Below are 21385 nucleotides of genomic sequence, written 5' to 3' on the forward strand. Positions count from 1 at the left end.
AATAAAGAAAGTGGGAGGAAACGGGAGAACCATGAGATAACCCACGCACACGGAAGATAATTTAGATATTAATGATGAAATACTTAGTTTAACGTTCCACAGTTATGCTCTATACGCTAAAGAAAATTACAATCGCAAGTGGATAGAATAGATTTACAATTAAAGTGCAAAAATTATACAGATAAGAAACTAGAGAGCCTCCAGAAAACCCACAGACAATATATTATCCATCAAACTCTTATACCCTGGTATCAAATACTCCCGATGCAGAAATGAATCATTTTATATATTCAATTATATGCATACATATTTCTAGGTATAACCGGCATCTCCAGTGTGTATGAGGAATGATGTCCCTCTACGAGGACACTATCCGAGGAAGGGTGAAGGAAGGAAGTGGCCTGGGACCTGTATGTAAGCTTCTATCTCGGCATTTGCCTCGTGTGAATGAGAAAAAACCCAAGAAAAAAACATTACTCAGAATGGCTGGCCTGAAAAAGCTGTTACATCTTTCCGACTAAGTGTCCCCATCTTGTTCTTATCAGACATTGTTACGTTCAGGGAAGAGTGCATCATAAAAAGCCAATCAGTAAAATAAGATTTATTAACGAAAAGGTACGCAAATTTTCTTCCTCTATTCGTATCAGATTCTATTGATGAAAAATACATTGTGTTACTAGCTTTTAGGAATTCTTTTAAAAAATAAAACAACTATTTTTTCTCTCTCTTAGCGCCGATACAATTCGTATAACATTCGGACGTGGAGTTTTCTTTTTTGAAAAATCAATCACAAAGACAATATATATCATTCAATCCTGATCGAACTTGAGATGGAAGTAGGCCCCAGCTTGCTTAGTATTCATGTGAAATATTCTCTATAGACCATAGGTTTCCGAATTGTTCGGTCATCAAAGTGGAATTTGTATTAAGTCAAATTTTTGCAAAGAATTTCACTAATTGCTTCACTATTATAAAACAGAAATGTGTCAGTCTGTAACGTTAACTCTTAATAGTTAAAAGTCGCGGAAATAGATGTCGTCACTGCACCGTCTGATATCATAGATGGCGCTGGCTTGCAGGCAATTTGCAGATTTAAAACTATTAAACTATTGTGAAGATCTAATGGTAACTAGTTTGAATCTAAAAATGGCTTCAATCTAAAATTAGTGCAAAATAGGGCAAGGGTCGTAACCACATTTAAATTTAATATTTATGTAACCGCTAGTTGCTTGGTGTGCAAACTAGAACAATAAATAAATTAATTAATTAATTAAACAATCAGAGCTTTTAATAAAGCACAATTTTAACTTATTACGTATAGCTAGCCAAGTGCTTGGGGGAACAATTAGTTTAGAATAAGAACTAGAAGGAAATACTCGTTGAACATAAAGAACCGTAAATGTAATGTATACTTATAACAGCAGCGCCGTTTCAGATTTTGTTTGGGGGGGATGGTCAAGACCTCCCTCCCCCTATGTAAGTAAATTTTCATGTTTTTCATTGGTATATTATTATCCTATTCATTAAATGCATATGAGTCTCAAACTCAGGTGAATGAATTAATCCCTTTCCCTCTCCCAATGACGCCCCTGAGTTGTAAAGATTTGCTAAAATCAATTAATAAGGATTTTCTCCACCATCGAGAAACCTAGTAAGAAGTTATAAGCCTATATTTGAGTTACTGGTAAGTAACGTATAATGTGTCTTATTTCGATAACAAAGATAATTACCGAAATAAGTACATGTGAAAAATTGGTTTCTGTTCACCGATGAAACCTTATTTATTTTTATTGTAACATATAGTGTGTAACAATATTTACCACCCAGTTTATTAAACAACTGGTTGAATACCCATTCTTTGGACGGGGATGATAAGGTTTATGCAATAAACTCCATATTTGAAGATGAAGAAATGAGTGAAGTAAATACATAAGGAAGAGCAACACCTTTGACATTTTTGTCCTTGTAAATATGAGTGCAGTAAATAAATACCGAAAAGCAACGCCTTTGGCGTTGCCCTTGTCAATTCCTGGGCTAGCTGTCACATCGCTTCTTGCCTAAACTTGGATTCAAATGCTATCGGAACTGTCACCAATCAGCTTATGGATTCGACACTAATATCGGTCATTTTAGACATGTTATCTTCCACGTCTCCCAACTCGCCATGGTGATGGGGGCTAAAATTCGAATTAAAAGTTTCGAGAGTATTACTATTCATCTCAGCGACCCCGAAAACAATGAATTCAACACTAATATCAGTCATTTTTCGATTATTTTAACATATTACCTCTTCCTTTTCCCTAAGGGTTTTACTCCCACAATATTTTTTTTTCCAGATTGTAAACCATATATGTATACCAACTTAGTTTTAGAAATGAGGTTACATACCGAGTTTCATCTCCCTAACATGAAAGACTCGTGATATTATATATTTTTACTTTAATTTTAAACCATCTCTTCCCATTTCATGCCTGCTCCTCTTCCCTTAGAATACGAAGCAAAAAGTTCTGTATTGCCCACGGTCTCCAAACTATGATCTCTCTTCGATGAAATCACTTTGAAGTATGCTTCGTCAACAGTGTAGATTTGAATACCGGACGAACACACACACACAAACAAACGTTCGTTTTTATATACCTAGTTATAATATGTAAGTCAATTTGATCATAACCTTGAAGAAGAAAACATCCATACACTACTCTTCATTATCTGTTACACGTATAATATAAAAATGTTCGTTTCTGAAAAAAAAAGAGGACAACTTCTTCGAATTTTGTTGTTGTACTATTATGTCATTTCGGTATTTTCGTTGTTCATTTCTTCTGAAAATATGTTTCAGTAAGAAGAACATGGTTTCTGTATTATGTCATAGGTGTAATTAGGAAATTCTAATTACATGTAATTTCATAAATGTTTCTTTGACCTTGAACATTTTATCTGGAGTGGTGGACTCGTTAGGAAGTAGACATCTGACCGTGAGAAAATTATATCCACAACAATGTTTCTTTTCTCTCTGATTGCCTGATAACTTAATTTCTTATTTCAAAAACAACATGACCAACATGAAATATTTTCTTAAAGTAACATTGAACGTGACATTGATTATTGTATGTAATATATCCACTTCCTGGATTGCGAAAAGAATAAAATTTGATACCTTATGTAATCTTGCACGTTTTATTTAGATTGAGTTACCGGTATCTATAAAAGAAAAAATGTCCCCCGAAATGGATTTGTTATGAAACATTAAAATTTGCTTTGAGGTGTCTCAAGTAGTCGATTAGTTAACGTGCTTAATTTAGGGTTTGAATCTCAGTGGGAGCACAATCTGTATTGCTCATATTACGAAACAAGCACTGATTGTCAAAAGAATAGCAATTACTTGCAATACATTTGCAAAGCTTTAATAAATAGGCTGGTATATTTCTCCTTAGTAACAATTATATATATATATAGGGCTTATATATAAATAATGAGACTTTCACGAGTAACATTTCTACTTTTTCTCCCCAATAAACTGTTATAAATCAGTGGTATTTTAATTTATGTATTTTTGATTTTTTTAGAACACTATAAATTAAATGATGTATGATTTTGGATAAGGATCGAGATTCATCTGCCATCTTTCATTATCACTCAGTATTTCATCAAATTTACAATGCATTTACTATGACATACAATAATTATTAATAACATTATTTAGTGATGTAGGTGACTAGAACCTATGTCTATGTCTGTACCTGAAGGTATAAAACCTCAATTGAGGTTATTTGAAAGACTGGTCGGAATGTTAATGTTTCATTATCAGAAGTCAATGTTCTTAGTGTCAGTTGAATGTTTTATTTTCCAGTTAAAATTTGATGTTCAGTGATTATTAACTAATGTTACTTTTTTTCATAGTTATGAATGTTCTAGAATTTGCGTAGCGCTCCTTGATTAAACTATTAACGTTTTTTTTATTAAGTGGTTGGGGTACCTTTATTTTAGTCAGTGCTTCTTGTTTAAACAGTTACGCCTAATTATCAATATTTCATTATCGAACAGTCACCGTTTACTAGTCTTGGCCATGTAATCAATTAGACCTTACTGTGAGAAATTGACTTTCCAAATCTGATTCATCAACAGAACAGAGTACAGTGGACCATATACATTTCTGAACAGAAACAACAATCTACAATATTGTTAACGGACGTTGTAAAAATGTCCAAAAGATATATATAAGTGATTGAGTGCGTAGTCTTTGAGAAAAACGATCTTTGTAAACCTAAAAGTTGGTGCTGTACGGTAACCAACGCCACCTATCAAGATGAAACAGATGCTGAAGTATCACTTCATCAAACTTATCATTATGACGACAAAGAATGCTTAATCATACATAGCCAGTGCCGGATTTACATATAAACTAAACAAGCTATAGCTCAGGGCCCCACTCTCTTCGAGACCACAAAAACTTAAAGGAAAAAAAAACTGGATGTGCATCTCCAAAAATAAGATTAAAATAAAGAAAATAAAATCTACCTACAGTAACAGTGTGATGTAAGTAATGGGAACCCTTCTGCTAGCTCGCTCCCGAAAATGTCAGTCAACAAAGAACAGCTGAACATAAAAAAAAAAGCCTCGATTACCTTCAAGCTTAGGGTCTCATCAAACCTAAATCCGGCTCTGTACATTGCCCAACATTATGATTCACTCTTAGACTTTATTTTTTGTTTAACTCTAATATAGTGCAAGAATTAGGTGTACTTCAATCGATAGATGACACCGAGCTGAACGAAATGGTATGCTTGAGGTAAATGCTTATGCATATTCTTCGAGAAAACCGACGAAAATGAACTTTCATAGCGCTGAAGATTATGCCTTTCATTGCTAATAATCACTGATAGCTTTTATTGTCTATTGGAATATATTGTCTATTTATGTATTGTATGTAAAAATACAGTGTTAAGTAGCAGTTTGTATCTATTGACGTTTGTCTACTAACGGTGACACACGCATTCCTAACAGTAGCGTACATAACAACTTGTAACAATTTAATATTTGATAACTAAACAATGTTGATTAGAAGTTAGGTTGTAATATTGCGAATAGTGTTTCCGGTCTAATCAGTGAAAAACTACGAAAATGTAAAATATGAAGTTTCTAAGAACTTCCAAGACTTTGAATGAGAAGATAAATTTCATATTCAAATTGTATTACTCGACATTTGCACTAGTTTTATGATAATAAAATGACATTTACATCATATCGCCTCTTTATTGAATTACACAATGTTGTAACGGAATTTACAGCTTCTACTACAATGTAAAACTACTGTTCTTTCTCCGAGAATGAAAGAACGAACCTTATCTTTAGGCAGAAGTGGATTAACTATTAAGCAAAATAAGCACGTTGTTAGGGCAAAGAGGTGAGGGCACACCACAAAAAATATTTAAAAAATGTTATATACCTATTACTATGGTTCATGTGTTATATGGTACAATACTGCAAATGATACACCTGTACCAGGATCCACTAAAAGGGTCCTCCGACAGGAAATGAAACAACTGAAACAACTCAGACCTCTGCTGAAGAAAATCGAAGGGAAAAATCTCCAACATAGCCTAAATAAAAACACGGAAAACTTTGTGTGCAGTCTGTGAAATTTGTATACTTTCTGTATAACGTCAGTGGAAAAACACACACACACACATACTGTACATACTCTCTCTAAAACATGACTCTCTTGGCGGAAATAATAATAATAATAATAATAATAATAATAATAATAATAATAATAATAATAATAATAATAATAATAATAATAATAATAATAATAATAATAATAATGTAGTAATGATAGAGATAATGGTCGATACAAGTGATAAATGAGGATCTGATCAGACTATTTAAAGAGAGAGTAAAACAATTCAAATATAAATAAATGGGAAGTATACAAAAATAAACTTTATTTTCTACCTTCTTGTAAATTTTGTTCAAATTCAATAAATAAAATTTTATTTTATGGTTTATTATTGTTTATATTTTGAATTACATATATGTAAAATGGGCACATCAAAAGCTTGTAAATGTTTAGGCTCTCTAAGGTTCTTAATTCGGCTCTCCCTCCATTACTCATCTATTAATTACTCTAAACAAATTAATCACTTCTATTGATAATTTCTATTGATCCGTTTACAATAATTAATCTTACATGGTATATAGTATTTTGTGCTTTTATGAATAATGTAGTTGTAGAGTACCCAAAATTGATTATGGTGTTACTTTCCATGATAACATGAACAAATGTGTTGAACGCTACGGAAAGATAATGTGATTTTCATTATCGTCGTTATCATCTTTTATCATTTTCATAAATTTTTACATTAAAATTACTACATTAAAAAACAATTGTTTATAACAAAAACTCAGTGATACAGGCGACTGGGATCTAGGTCTATATCTAAAGATACAAAACCTCCATTGAGGTTAAGAAAAAAAGAAGAAAAGATAATGGAATAGGAAAAGCTATTTTCTATTGTAACGATTCTCCATTCGGTATGTAGATGATGCACACAAAGGAAAACGTTGCCAGAGTTTAAGCTAAGATGGTTGACCCAGATAATCGAACCCCGAAGGTGTTGAAAGATAAAACTTGTTCCAACTGAGTTACCACGCTCGATTGGATCGATGGCACTCTTTGATTCTGAATTAACCATGCATCGATAATCAAACAGAAAGGAAAGACTTGCATAAAACAGCTCTAAAAACAACACTCGAAGATAACCTACACAAAATAGTATGTTTCTAAACACTGTTGCCATATTTTATTTTTGTTAAATGCGTGGGACAAAATAAATGGGATATGGTCTAACTCTAAACGAATGAAACGAAGATTATGATGGGACCTTGCGATGTGGTAAAGGGATGTGGGTAAGCGGATGCATTACAACACAAGCAGGTGAGGAGGTGGCAGATAGAACGACGTGAATGTTTTCAAGGAGCTGGCAACACCGCAGTCCTCTCTTTTGCTAACAGAGCTGAAACTAAGGGTACTCGGAGCGGCGCACTCGAATGCCAGCCAGTTTTTCTCGCACTTTGTTATTAGAAACAAAGAATTTAATTCTCGCATTAAAAAGCATAATTTTTTGTATACTGAAATAGGGATGCGCACGAGTCGAGACATGTCTCGAATCTCGACTCGACTCGACTCGAATTCGAGTCGAGATTCGAGTCGAGACACACTTTGTAAAATTCGAGACGAGTCGAGACAAACGTGTTTCTCGACTCGAATTTTCGAGTCGAGACACGAGTCGAGTCGAGACAGCTCATAAAAATCTCGACTCGACTCGAATGTCTCGAAAATTTTTCTAAAACTTTTAATATTATTATGAAGAAATTATTCATTCAGGAACAGCCTTGAAACCAATTCCAGCATTTATTACTTTAGAAAGGTACAGAACGTATAAATTTAATAGTTAATCTTCCGAGATCAAGATTTAATTTTCAGCTCAATTCAGTTAATTAAAACTAGTAATTAATGTCGTGATATTTGATTGTACTTCAAATGTAATAATAATAATAATAATAATAATAATAATAATAATAATAATAATAATAATAATAATAATTGATTATCTAGTTTGTATAAAACTATTATCCGTAGCCTATATCTAGTATGTATAAGAACATTGCAATAAAGTGAACATCATAAATTCCCTGAATGAGCAGTTGGCAGTCTATAGTAATTTAGCATAGTTATAACTATTGTGTTTTTATTTCCATGAACGCCATAGGGCTACATAACTTCTGGACAGGGCCGGATTTATGGGGGTGCAAAGGTGCACGCTACCCCCTTTGTTGTAAATATACCTATCTAAAATGAGAAGCTAGCAGTGAAATTACCGCGACACTGGTGTGTCGTGAATGGGCCACTGGTGTACCGCGAGGATATCAAAACAAAATTATTAATTCTATAGCAATCAAATTGCAAAACGTAGGGGAAAATGTATATTTGTATTGCACATTACTATGAACCTCTACTATGAATCTACAATTTTAAGTTTCATGCCGTGTTGCTATTCTGTACATTTCTAATGTTGAAAAAAGTATTTGTTATTGTTATGACCATTATTGCTTCTTTATCGTTACAGACTATTTCGTAACTTGAAAATTTAAAATATCATTCAATCCTTTCGATAAATTATTCACATTTGTGTTTTAAAAGTAAAATAGATTTATTTGTTCGTTCGTTATTTAATGATCTTCATTCTTAGTAAAAGGTTGGATACAGTTTTCGAAAGAGTAAGCGTATTTTTAATAACCTGAGTCCAACATTTCATTGCAGTTATTTTCTCCTTTTAAATTAGAATGAAAAATAAGCATAGTGATTTACCACGAGGAAAACCCAGTGATCGAGCTTTCTTCTCTGTGCGAAAGTGTGCCGCGAGAATCCATATTACATCCGTAGTGTGCTGCAAGTTGAAAAAGGTTGGGAAACGCTGGTTTAGAGGAAAGAATAATTGGTACACTCCCTCCTCCCTGCTCTCTCTCTGCCTAGTATATTTTCTTTATTTTATTGTCTCCGAAACACCATTCCAGACAAATGCTTTTCGGTAGAAAAGCTAGAAACAAACCATTCCGCTCTTGGACAAAGTGGGCAACATGTGGTACTCAGGTCAATGAACCTGCTTTGGAAATTTTCGTGCAATTTAGGTTACTGAGAGGGTGTAGTTTCTTCAACTATGCCGCCTTCTACTATGGCTCGTGCCATAAATGTCATTGTCTGATCGTATGGGAATTTGGGAAACACCGCTAGTTGTCCTTGCCTGACATCTGTTTCATACGTATTCATATTAGCCAGTGACAGCGATAAAGAGCGCGGATACCCTGGGGTGCGGGGGAGCATACTTGAGGGGGGCCTCTACAAAGTACGCTCAGCGAGGCACCTTTTACTTGTCATTTATAATTTTAACGCATTTTGAAAGCGTTTCTACACAGCTTATAATTAATTCTAACAGTTTCACAGAATAAAACCAGTTGAGAATGTCCCATGAGCATTGCCAGAACGAACTTAAAAAGAATGGAGATATGGAGCGGGAAGGAAAAATGTAATTGTTCCTACCTCGCAAAAATTAGTAATTAGTAAAATATTATCTCTCTATGACTTACAGTTCTCGAGATATGGCTGCTTAAATATCTAGAAATTTGAACTTTTTGGCCAGTATTTGGAGAACGGTGGCCAGTTGGCCAGTAGAGAGTTAATCAGTGGACACTGGTTATTATTTGGTATTAAAATGTTCACCACCCTCTTAGGTATTGATCAACACCAATATGATCTCTCTACAACTTACGGCTCCCAAGCTATTGCTCCTTAAATATCTAGAAATTGGCCATTTTTGGCCAACATCACGGGAACGGTAAGTCATAGAGAGATGATATTGGTGTTAATCAATACCTAAGAGAAAGGTAAACAATTTGGTACCGATATTAATTAGTGGCCACTGGCCATTGGCCAAACCAGTGGCCAGTTGAACAGTGGCCACCGGTTACTATTTGGTACCAAAAAGTTTACCATCTTCTTAGGTATTGATCAACATCAATGTCATCTCTCTACAACTTATGGTCCCTGAGCTATGGCTCCTTAAATAGCTAGAAATTGGCCATGTTTTTGGCCAATATCACGGGAACGGTAAGTCATAGAGAGATGATATTGGTGTTAGTCAATACCTAAGAGGATGGTATGCATTTTAGTACCCATATTAATTGGTGACCACTATACAACTGGCCATTGGCCAAACTAGTGGCCAATTGGCCAGTGTTAATCGGTTACTATTTGGTACCAAAATGTTCACCATTCTCTTAGGTAATGAACAACATCAATGTGATCTCTCTGTGACTTATGGTTCCCGAGATATGGCTCCTTAAATCTCTGGAAGTCGGCTATTTTTTGGCCAATATCTTGGGAACGGTAAGAGTGACGCGAAAAATTTAATAACTTTTTCTGATAGTTTTTGAAGCTCTATCAAATACACGGTTCAAAATTGAAAAATCGCAAATAACAGAGAGACGGACAGACAGACACACAGACATAAAGAATTCAGTATCGAACTTTTTAAGTTCGTTGATAATGAAGTAATAATTAAAATCAAATAATGAGGAATGACTGTGAACATGAATGTCAGGTTCCTCTTTGCGATTTTCCAGAGATTTTATTTTCCAGTGTAACATTTGAATATTATTATGTTAGTCTATAATGCCATATTTTCGATATCGTGTATCTTAGACTAGAATTACAGTGTATTACAATAAATTATCGTATTTACCAGAAATATCTTCCAAGAAAATAATTCGAGATATAACAACTTGTTATTTGAAGAAGACAGTTGCTTACTGACAAGGGATGACTTCACTGAGATCCGAACGAGACGATTGTGTTCGCATTTGATATGTTATAACTAGACGAATCGCGAAGTTATACGTGTCACCGGGCGGGATATCGTGAGTTACAACATATTCAACGACACACAAACATAGTCAACGTCTTGCGAATGAAATCAGAAAAATAAACACACCGCTGAACAAGACTGCACTTATTTAATATAAAAACACATTTACACGTGACGTTTCGATCTTCTAGCCAAGATCCTCATCAGACGTACACTCTATGTGTACGTCTGATGAGGATCTTGGCTAGAAGATCGAAACGTCACGTGTAAATGTGTTTTTATATTAAATAAGTGCAGTCTTGTTCAGCAGTGTGTTTATTTTTCTGATATTCAACGAACTTAAAAAGTTCGTTACTGAATTCTCTATGTCTCTATCTGTCCGTCTGTCTGTTATTTGCAATTTTTTCAATTTTGTACACTGCATTAGATAGAGCATCAAAAACTATAAGACAAAATGATTAAATTTTTCGCGTCAATCTAACCGTTCGCAAGATAGTGGCCAAAAAATGACCGATTTACAGAAATTTAAGTAGCCATATATCGGGAACCGTAAGTCATAGAGAGATCATATTGGTGTTGATCAATATCTAAAAGGATGGTAAACATTTTGGTACCAAATAGGAACCGGTAGTCACTGTCCAACTGGCCAGTAGTTTGGCCAATGGCCAGTTGGCCAGTGGCCACCAATTAATATCAGGACAAAAATGTTTAACATTCTATTAGGGATTGATTACCACCAATATCATATTTCTATGGCTTACCGTTCTCGTGATATTGGCCAAAAACATGGCCAATTTCTAGATATTTAAAAAGCCATAGCTAGGGAAAAAAATGAAATGAAATCTTTGAGTTTTACGTCCCACGGTTATGCCAAAGGAGACGGTGATTATGAGAAATGAATGAAATGGTGGAATGAAGAAAGTGGGAGGAAACGGGAGAACCCCGAGAAAACCCACGCACACGGCGTTTGTCCACCACAAGTTCACTTGGCGGGGGATGGGATCGAACCCGGAACCCCAAGCACCAGAGGTGAACGCTCTACCACTGAGCCACCGCGGCCCCCATAGCTAGGAAATTACCTGCTAGAATATTTTGAACCGAGTCATTTGTTCGGAAACGATTGGGTAAATGGAAAACTCGGTGAACATGTATCCCATCATTTTCAAGGCCACACTTTTTTGGGGTAAAAACTATTTACTAAAAAGTTTGCCCCAGGGTTCCCCGCAGAGCCCCAGACAGGATCCAACTAAAAATTTTCAAATGGCAAGGGGGGTTAAGTAGCACATCGTTTGAAATCTGTTGTAAAATGAAGGAAAATGGAGCAAGTCTCGACTCTCTACGACAACCCTATGCAAAATGGCGGCGGGTCAAAATGAAAACAAAAACTTAATTGAAAAGTCCACGCCACCCGTATAAATCGAAAATGGTGAGACAAATGTAAAAACAAGAAAGGACGTGTGGCATTACGAAATCGAGCTAAAGAGAATTTCACAGTAAATATCAAGCTCAAGCTCGAATTAGTGAGAAACTTGACTAGTGTGATCCTCATTGAGATTAGCGAACGCGAGCTCCATTGAGGATAGAGAGCATGAGCCCGAGTGAGTCACGGTTGCAAAATTACCAATTTTACTTCTTTCTTTCTTTCTTTTCTTTTCTTTTCTTTTTTTTTTCCTACTCCAATGCGTAAGGTTTATGAACAGCAGAAGTGCTTGCTAGAAAGACCTTAATTAGCATTGCTTGAATTATCCATAGACTAGGAACTGTTTAGATAACTAATGCAACTTACGTTCGCATTTTAACAATTCAGGTTGTAATTAAAACCTTGAATACTGAGCAGATGAGCACGCAGAATGTTTTGTTGGGGTGTATTTCTAATACGCAATTAATTCTTCATAAACAAATACAACTCTATAGTATCTGAAGCGGCTTGAGTTGGATTGAATGAAAACGTGATCATGTATTCGAACTGCGCAATGTATTGTTAATTATCATGAACTGGAACAATTAGAAAAAAAAAATGGAAGCGCGACTGATGAGCACCAAACATCAAAATTACAAAAGGCATGGTCAAAGCTCACACCTCAAAGACCAGAAAAAAAAGATTGCCCCATCAACTAACCGTTGTCTTGTCCAAGTCAGTTGCTTCTTTTCATTGTGAAATTTCCTGCAAGTTAATCAGAATGTTGAAAATTTCCTACATTTTAAATTTATTTAGTATGTACTTATCAGTCAGAACATTATGACTACCAACCTACTATCGATATAATTTCCGCCCAGGCGATATCTGTGACACCTGCCGACGAATGCCTGCTAGTCATTCACGCGTACGGTGCATGTAATATCAGTGAGAGTGCTGGCCGTGTGTAGAATGGGGAAGGCGCGCGATCTGAGTTTGACCGAGGGCAGGTTGTAATGGCCCGCAGACTCGGCAGGAGAATTTCGGAAACTGCAGGACTTGTCGGATGTTCGAGGAGTGCTGTGGTGAGTGTCTTCAACAAGTCACGAAACCAAGGGAAAACGACGTCCAAACGTCGAGGGGTTGGGCGCTCCCACCTCATTACAGATGTCCGACGTAATAGGCTGGGCAGACTGGTAAAACAAGACAGGCAGCGAACTGTGGCAGAGCTAACATCACACTTTATTACTGGGCAAAGTACAAGTGCGTTTGAACACACAGTGCACCGAACACCCCTAACGATGGGCCTCCGAAGCCCATGTCCCATCTGTGTGCGAATGTTAACACCACGACATCGGCAACTACGACTGAAATGAACACATGACCATTGTCATTAAACCTTGGCACAGTGGCAGAGCGTTGCATTGTCTGATGAATCCCGATACCTTCTTCATCATGACGATGGGAGGGTGCGAATCCGTCGTGTTTCAAGAGAACAGTTCTTTAACACCTGTACTGCGGGACGGAGACAAGCTGGCGGTGGCTTAATTATGCTCCGGAAAACATTCACGTGAGCATCCATGTGTCTAGTGAAGCTCGAGCAAGGCACCATGACGGCCAAGGCGTATCACACACTGCTTGCAGACGACGACCATGTTTCCCAACGGGAGTGGCATTTTTCGAAAAGATAATGCACCATATCACAAGGCCAGGATTGTGATGGAGTGGTTCGAGGAACACAGAGGCAAGTTCCCAGTGATGTGCTGGCCGCCCAACTCGCCTGATCTGACCTAATCGAACACAAATGGGATGTGATTGAACATGACTTCAGAGCGCATCGCCCCTCCTCGGAATTTACGGGAATTAGATGACCTGTGTGCAAGAGCGCCGATCCTGGGGGGCCGAGGGGGCTCCCCCAAAGCTCATGTGAGCCCCCACATTGTATTTATGAATATACAGTATTTGGCATAATTTGAATACAATTTGAATTAAAATCCTCATATATATGCCTTCTGCATCTGAATGCCCCCCACATTTACAGAAAAATCGGCGCCCTTGCCTATGTGTACCAATCAACTCTCTCCAGTGACCTTTCAAGGATCATTGTGTCCATGCCAAAACGCGTCGCCATTGTTATCCGTGCCAAAGTTGGACACACTGACAATAAGGTATGTAGTCATAATATTCTGGCTGATGTGTGCGTATATTTTAACTCGTATATTTTGTCTCGACTCGAATTTCGAGACGTCTCGACTCGAATTCGAGTCGAGTCGAGACAGAGACTGTCGAGTCGAGACACGAGTCGAGACAGAAACATATTTTCGAGTCGAGACACGAGTCGAGACAACATTTTCTCGAGACGAGTCGAGACAGGCTTAAATCTCGACTCGACTCGACTCGAATGCATCCCTATACTGAAAAATGAATGATTATGGAATAATTTGGTGAAATGACAATGTGGGAGGAAAGAGAAAACCCGAGAAAACCTACAGATACGGTGTTACCTACTTACAATTTCACATGTCTTGAGAACGAAGCAAGTTCCTTTCGCAGCAAAGGTAGGCATATATTTGTGAATATTTTTTTTTTTACTCCATGTTGAACAAGATTTAAAAAAATATATGAAGAATTTGTATTTTCTTATCGCTGATAAGACTAAATACACTCTCACTCTCATTTTTCTGAATACACTCTCATTTATTCCCTCTTGTTCATTCATATAACACATGAATATAAGCATAATTATAATTGGCAGGGCATTGTTCTGATATTGTACTATTGATAAATATTTTTTCACACTACATAAAACACACATCTTACTTTTCTTTCACTTCATTTAGAAGTCAGAAAGTACTGTGTTCAGACGCTAGTCGCATCCTGGCTCAAGGTTTCATTAGCTTTGTCTTTTGCTTATTCACGGCAGGTAAATGCCCAACAGGAATTAATTAACACTAAGCTATCTTCATACATGTTCATTAGGGAGCGCACAAACTCTCCTTAGTGTTAGATGCAAAGAAGTTGATCTTTGTGCCTTAGAACGAAGCTACAATGCTTGGATAAACTTACATTTCCAAGCTGACAATGACGATTGGCAGTCTTGTTTCAAATGTTATATCCTACTGTAGTGGAACATACAGCACTCTTCACATTATTATTATTATTATTACTTCCAAATGTCATTTCTCATCTCTCTCTAATCGAAACAACTGAGAGTTGTTGTTTTTAATTTTGGAGAGCAATTAGTTTAAGAAGTTGATCCACAGCAAATTGTTTACTGTATCATTGAACATACAGGGTGTGCCATTTATATCTTTTAAACTATGGATTAGAAAGCACGGAAACTTTGTCTGAGGCATATATCGACTGGGAGAAATTGTTTTATACAATCTGTAATATCAGCAGTTTAACAGTCTCGCCAATCCAACATAAAGTTTTTAAAAATTATATTACACCAGACTAATACATATTGCAAATCCACATATTAAACTAAACCTTACGATACCACATTTATTATTCAGTATTACAAAGTAAGGACGTTATAGTATCACAAACACCGACAAAATTTTAGAGGCTTCTATAACAGTATAATGACACAAGTGAGACTGACGAGAATATGCACATCAAAAGAATCATACTTTTTTGTCGAATACTACGATTATGATATGAAAATCTCTATGTAAATAAAAATGAATAAAACGATATTTGTTCGCTAACTCCTTCTAGACCGCTCCACCGATTTTGATGACTTTTGCTGCGTGAGTGGACCCTGACCAAATTATGTTTTTACATATTCTCGACAAGGGGGAGAAGGGGCGATATATAAAAATATGTTTAAAGGTTAACTCTTCCTAGATCGCTGCACCAATTTTGATGATTTTCGGTACATGACGGCATCCTGACCTAACTTAGGTTTTTAGCTTATTTTCCCCAAGGGAGTTAAAGGGACGAGGGAGTGACATGTAAAAATAACCAAAAATGACCGAGATTAGTGTAATGCTTTCGGAGTCGCTGAGATGAATAGTGACATTCCAGATGCCATTTAAATCAAAATTAAACCCTTATGCGCATTCTAAAGGGAAAAGGGATTCAAATACTTTTCCTAAATCTATTCTCCCCGTATGAGGAACGACCATTTCACCCAGTTTCGAATAAATAAAGAAAATCTACAAGGAATTAAATTTTTTTTCTCTCAGAAAACTGCAAATAAGGGCCACGTCCAGTCACATAGATCAACAATTTGATGTCTGTAAGCCAGGAACCCAGGTGAGTAAGCCTGAAAGAACCATAACTTCATTTCTACCTGACTTTTTTTTTTTTTTTTTTTTTTGATATGCAGGAAGTAAATACAGTCATTTACATGAATTATGTAATTTATGACCAAAGAAATTGTACTTACAGGATTTGTCCGGAAAGTAGTGGAACTATTCACAATGTTGAAAAATCGACGTAATAGTTTTCAAAATATGCCTCTTTTGCATAAACACAGCGTTTCCAGCGACTCTGCCACACACTGAAGGCTCTCTGGAACACAGAAACTGGAATGCTCTTCAGCTCCCTCGTTACGGCCTCTTGAATGTCCTGGACCGAGCCGTGGTGCCGTCCTTTCATGACCCTTTTCACTCAGGGGAAAAGGAAGAAATCTGCAGGAGCGACATCTGGGATGTAGGGTGGCTGTGAAAGCTGTGTGATGATGCCACGTTTAGTGAGGAAATCCATGACAGCACAGACAGTGTGGCTCGACGCATTGTGTTGAAGCTTCCATGATCCAGCAATTGCTGGACGGACGCGGGCGACTTGTTTCCTGAGTCTTTCAAGTATTTCCAAGTAGAATACAGCATTCACAGTCTGACCAGCTCTCTCTGTGAACCACTCCTTTGCAGTCAAAAAAAAAAAAAAAAAAAGATTATCAATATCAATTTCATTTTCGACTTGCTCATGTGGGCTTTTTTCGGGATCACTCCCATAGGCACTGATCATGTCATGGGTCTCACAGTTTTACCCAATTTGACGCAAAACTTCACTGCGTAACGCTGCTCTAAGAAACGATTCATTGTGAAGATGACAAGGCACCTTGAAAGGGGTTCACATTAAACTTGATCTACACTCCGTGAAGGCTTGGAGACAAGTGGCGAATGGGTTAAGATCCACCACCACCCAACGAGTGCAGTGACATCTCCCTCCTTCACCAAGTTTTGGCGGGAAAAAATCAGTTCTACTACACCCCGGACAAACCCTGAAGGTTTTAAATAAAGTGTATAAAGTGGAGTAAGGTATTCTGTCCATCTGGGGCCAGCTGCAAACGCAGCAAATAACGCCGAACTTAGTGTACTCCATAATGTATGTTATTATAGATACCAGTATTAAGAAATAAGAAAAGAAATGCAAAATTATTTGGGATCATGAACTAAGGATGATTATAATGTCAATGAAGAAAAGTATGCAACGCAAACTTTGTGTAAATGACTGAAGAGTTATACTGGAAACTCAAAAATCTCAGTTCCTCATCGTATCATCTTTTGAGTAGTATCCTTGTTAAGGTAGGAATCACTTTTTATTTCGTCACGCGTGATATCATTCTTTTTACTATAAATTATGAATCACCATATCTCACATTGTCCTTCAATTATTGTGGCTGAATCAAGAATGAGAACACAATTACTTACCAAGTCTGTTTCCGCTTCTTCTTTTAACCCGCAAACAGATCGTCCTAGACCGAATGCACTACAAAAAAGAAGGAAATATATATTTTATTTCAGAAACACTAGTATAAATACAATAAAGAATCTATCTAAAGAGTTCAAATGACAAACCGTTATATATATGTAAAAATAATAAATAGATAAATAAAAACTTAACGTAACGAAATATGTTTCACTTCATAGGTGAAGGGTCTACACTACATATACAAATGTAGAGCTCTTTTTCTAGATAAAAGGTAGCAGAGCATGGTGTCTTGATTAAGAAATGTCACACCGAGAAACAAACAATGAATGTTCGAGCTTAAGGGCCTTCACTACAGTGAAATTAAACTTCTGCTAACTTTAGAGTTTTTCTGTAATATCTTCAAAACAAATAAAAATATTGGAAAAGCAGAAACGTAATGAACTAAATACGATTTTGCATGTTATACCTTTATCACAATTCACCTATCTGTTTTTGCTATGTCGCTATTTACAGAACCCGCAAAAAGTGCTAAACCTATCTACAGTTACAAATCGAAAGCAGATAGATGAGTTGTAATAACGGTATCACATGCAAAATCGTATTGTCTAGTTCACTACGTTTCTGTTTTTCGAATATTTTTTATTTGTTTTGAAGATATTATGGAAAAACTCTAAAGTTAGCGGTAGTTTAATTTCGCTGTAGTGAAGACCCTTAAGCAGTGAATATCATTAATCAACTAGAACATTCAGCAGCAATGTTAGAGAGCTGATGTTTCGGCTAGTTTTGGGCCACTGGTTCTGTTTCCGTCAACTGGTCTGTGTGACCAGAAAAAGAAAGCTGGCAGCACTAGTTACAAATGGTACCTTGTTAATTAACTAATGATTATTATTGCAAACGATGCAGCGTCTCAAGACAACATAACATGACTATTCACAACACTTTACCCAAACAGGAAGTGGTTCAGGTCTACTATTACTTGCAGCTTCAATACTGATTTCCATAGAGCAAAAACGGTATGAGATATCAAGAGGCTGCTTTTACAACTGATTCAGCTTGTCAAGAATATGTTCCAACTTTTCCGTTAACACTCTGTTCAAACCGGAAGTGGTTCAAATTAACCATTTCCAGTTGCAAAATTTGTCGTCATAGAACAGAAATGGTAACAGATAGAGAAAAATGGTCTTGTAATCAATACAGCGTCTTAAGTGTTTGTATAGATCATCACAGCCGCAACACTATATCGAAACCGGAACGATTGAATTTACTAGTATTTCTGTTTCCAGATTTTCATAGAGTAAAAACTGTAAAAGACATCGAGAAGTGCAATCGATTCAGCGATTTTTTTTTCAATCGATTCAGCGTCTCAAGAACATGTCCTATATCCTTCCTTAACCCTCTATTTAAACCGGAATAATACGATGTTTCGTTTCAATCGTTATCACCATAGAACAAAAAGAGTAAGGGATAGCGAGTATGGATTCAACGTCCGAAGAACAAGTTCTTTGTTGATATTATTACTCTATTGCAACCAGTAGTTATAGATATACTACTTCAAGTTTGAGTGTAGAATTTACATAGTTGCGAAGTCTTAATTTCATAGTGTGAAATGAAAACTGAGTTGTTTATATTTAGGAAATGAATATTTCAATTTTAAAAGCTGGGAGAAGAGTATATGAATTAAAAACGTAATAGACCAATAAAGGGAATCACATGTTAGTTTCTTCCAACCAATCAGAACGAGAAGAACAACATATTCATGTTGCTCTAGAATGTAGTAATAAGACAATACTGTATATGGGTCCAGTGGTATCACCTATAGGTCTATTCTAAATAAGTTTTACGGGTCTATTAAACGGTGACGATTCCCCATAAAAGAAACATGTAGGTTCTTTTCTTTGTGATTCTCACACGTTTGGAACTCTCATAAATGTTGTAGTTCTCTTTCAGTGCAACGTTTACACACACACACACACACAGACGCAAATAACAAGGTAGAAGAAAATTATATTTAGTGAAAAGGCAATGAGCGAGGAAAAGAAACATGTTTGTTACAGTTGCATTAGTAGCCTCACACATGGTATCCACGTGCATGACGTTTCCTCTTCGGGTCGCACGAATCACTGCGGATCATGGGGCTGTCCGTGTCAGACTGGGTCACCGGGTTCGTTGAGTCATGGGTCTTCCGGATCACGGGTCACGAAGTTCGTTACCCACTTCCTCACTGCCACGGAGGGAGGAGGAAAAGGGTAGTTGATTTCTGAAAGGACATATATATATATATATATATATATATATATATATATATATATATATATATATATATATATATATATATATATATATATATATATATATATATATATATATATATATATATGTGTGTGTGTGTGTGTGTGTGTGTGTGTGTATATATATATATATATATAAAGGGGCGGATCCAGGATATGATCAAGGGAGGTGCTAAACCTTATTTTGCCGTTTTATCCAGTGCAAAGCAGGATTGATGACCATTTTATCCAGTGTATACCTGACCGTAAAGGGGGAACTATAGCCCCTATAGCCCCCTCTTGGATCCGCCACTGTATATATATATAATGTATGTGTGTATCTGTCATCATATTTTTGCACAGAGAGAAGTCAGCTAGAGCCACCAAATTTTGTACACATATAGATCTTCACTAGGTTCAGTCGCATAGGAAGTCATTTTTCTGTTTAATTTTCGACTGGAGGGAGACTTGGGGGGGGGGGTCACACATTCTGGAGGTTCAGAAAGTATAGAGTATCTCAGAAGACCAGGTTGGACAACCCACACTATTTTGCTGTGTTGCAGGTTACATATTGCTCAGACCTAATGGGCACTTCTGTTAGTTAAAAATAAATAGTCTTGAACGTTTTATGAAATACGTCTCACAATGAGGAAGTATGAAAAGTGATTTTTCAATGCACGGGGCAAACAGGGAGCTGCTAATGTAGTAGGTCATGAAATTCGACTTAAAAGCTCTTAATTAAAAATAAACTTCCACGAAAAATAGGAAGTGGGGAATATTTGTTTCAAGGATGATACGTTTTAATATATATACATTGGTAATGAAGAATTTCCCTACCAAACGAGTCTAAAGAATAGAATTCAAATTCCATCTTATTGGGAAGGAAATTGCAATCAGGAAATTAAACTGAATTACTCTATGGAAGTCAATTAACAAAATGAAAAGTTTATGATGATATTTTTCTTTGTAATTGGTACATACCTAATTCCGGTTTTGTGCTTTCGTGAATACAATATACAATACTATGTGCGAATTATCTCTAAAGAAAAGGGGGGGATAACAATAATTGCAATACGCCATTACAACTCTCTAATGTTTTGTAGTCTTATCTTACGTTAAGAGGATGATAAAATCAGAAGATTAAGATTAGTAATAAATAGTACACGTAAACTAAACTTAGAAGAAATTTTCTTTTAAGTGGGACACTTGCCGCTTATAAAAACACGGCTTTTACGAGCGTCGGTGGTTAGTTTAAACAATCCAAGCACCTCATTACTATTGGCACACTTCCAGAAAACAAACGGTTGGTGGCTTTCAGAGCAATCATCCCACCTTCATCAGTTTTCTTACAGCGATGAGTCCACCAAAACTCTGCAGCGAGTCTTCGGAGAGTTTGTGCCGCGCTGAAATAACCGCTTTGTATACTGGGTACCTCAAAAGTTGAAGTTCAATATTCAAATTGATAAGATACATGTGATTGAATAGCTAAAGCCTTAATACAAGAAAATCTGTTATGTAAACGAACTTGTCTTTGGCGGAAACTTGCATGTAATAGAACTGCGCTTTGCAAATCTCTCTATACAAAAGAAGTTCTGACTGACTGATCAATGCCTAGGCCACACTGCTGAAGCCAG

General features: G+C 36.4%; 1 protein-coding gene across 1 annotated transcript in view; it reads right to left on the reverse strand.

Annotated features, from left to right (window-relative positions):
- LOC145695169 (protein PALS1-like) overlaps positions 1-21385 on the reverse strand; it is a 351545-nt gene that overhangs the window by 256334 nt on the left and 73826 nt on the right. Inside the window, exon 3 of the mRNA XM_081772126.1 lies at positions 17484-17541. Coding sequence (XP_081628252.1) covers positions 17484-17541 — 58 coding nt within the window. The remainder of the gene's footprint in view (positions 1-17483; positions 17542-21385) is intronic.

Source organism: Thermobia domestica, chromosome 9 (genome assembly GCF_964235325.1).
Source record: "Thermobia domestica chromosome 9, izTheDome1.hap1.1, whole genome shotgun sequence".
NCBI classification, from domain to species: Eukaryota; Metazoa; Arthropoda; class Insecta; order Zygentoma; family Lepismatidae; genus Thermobia; species Thermobia domestica.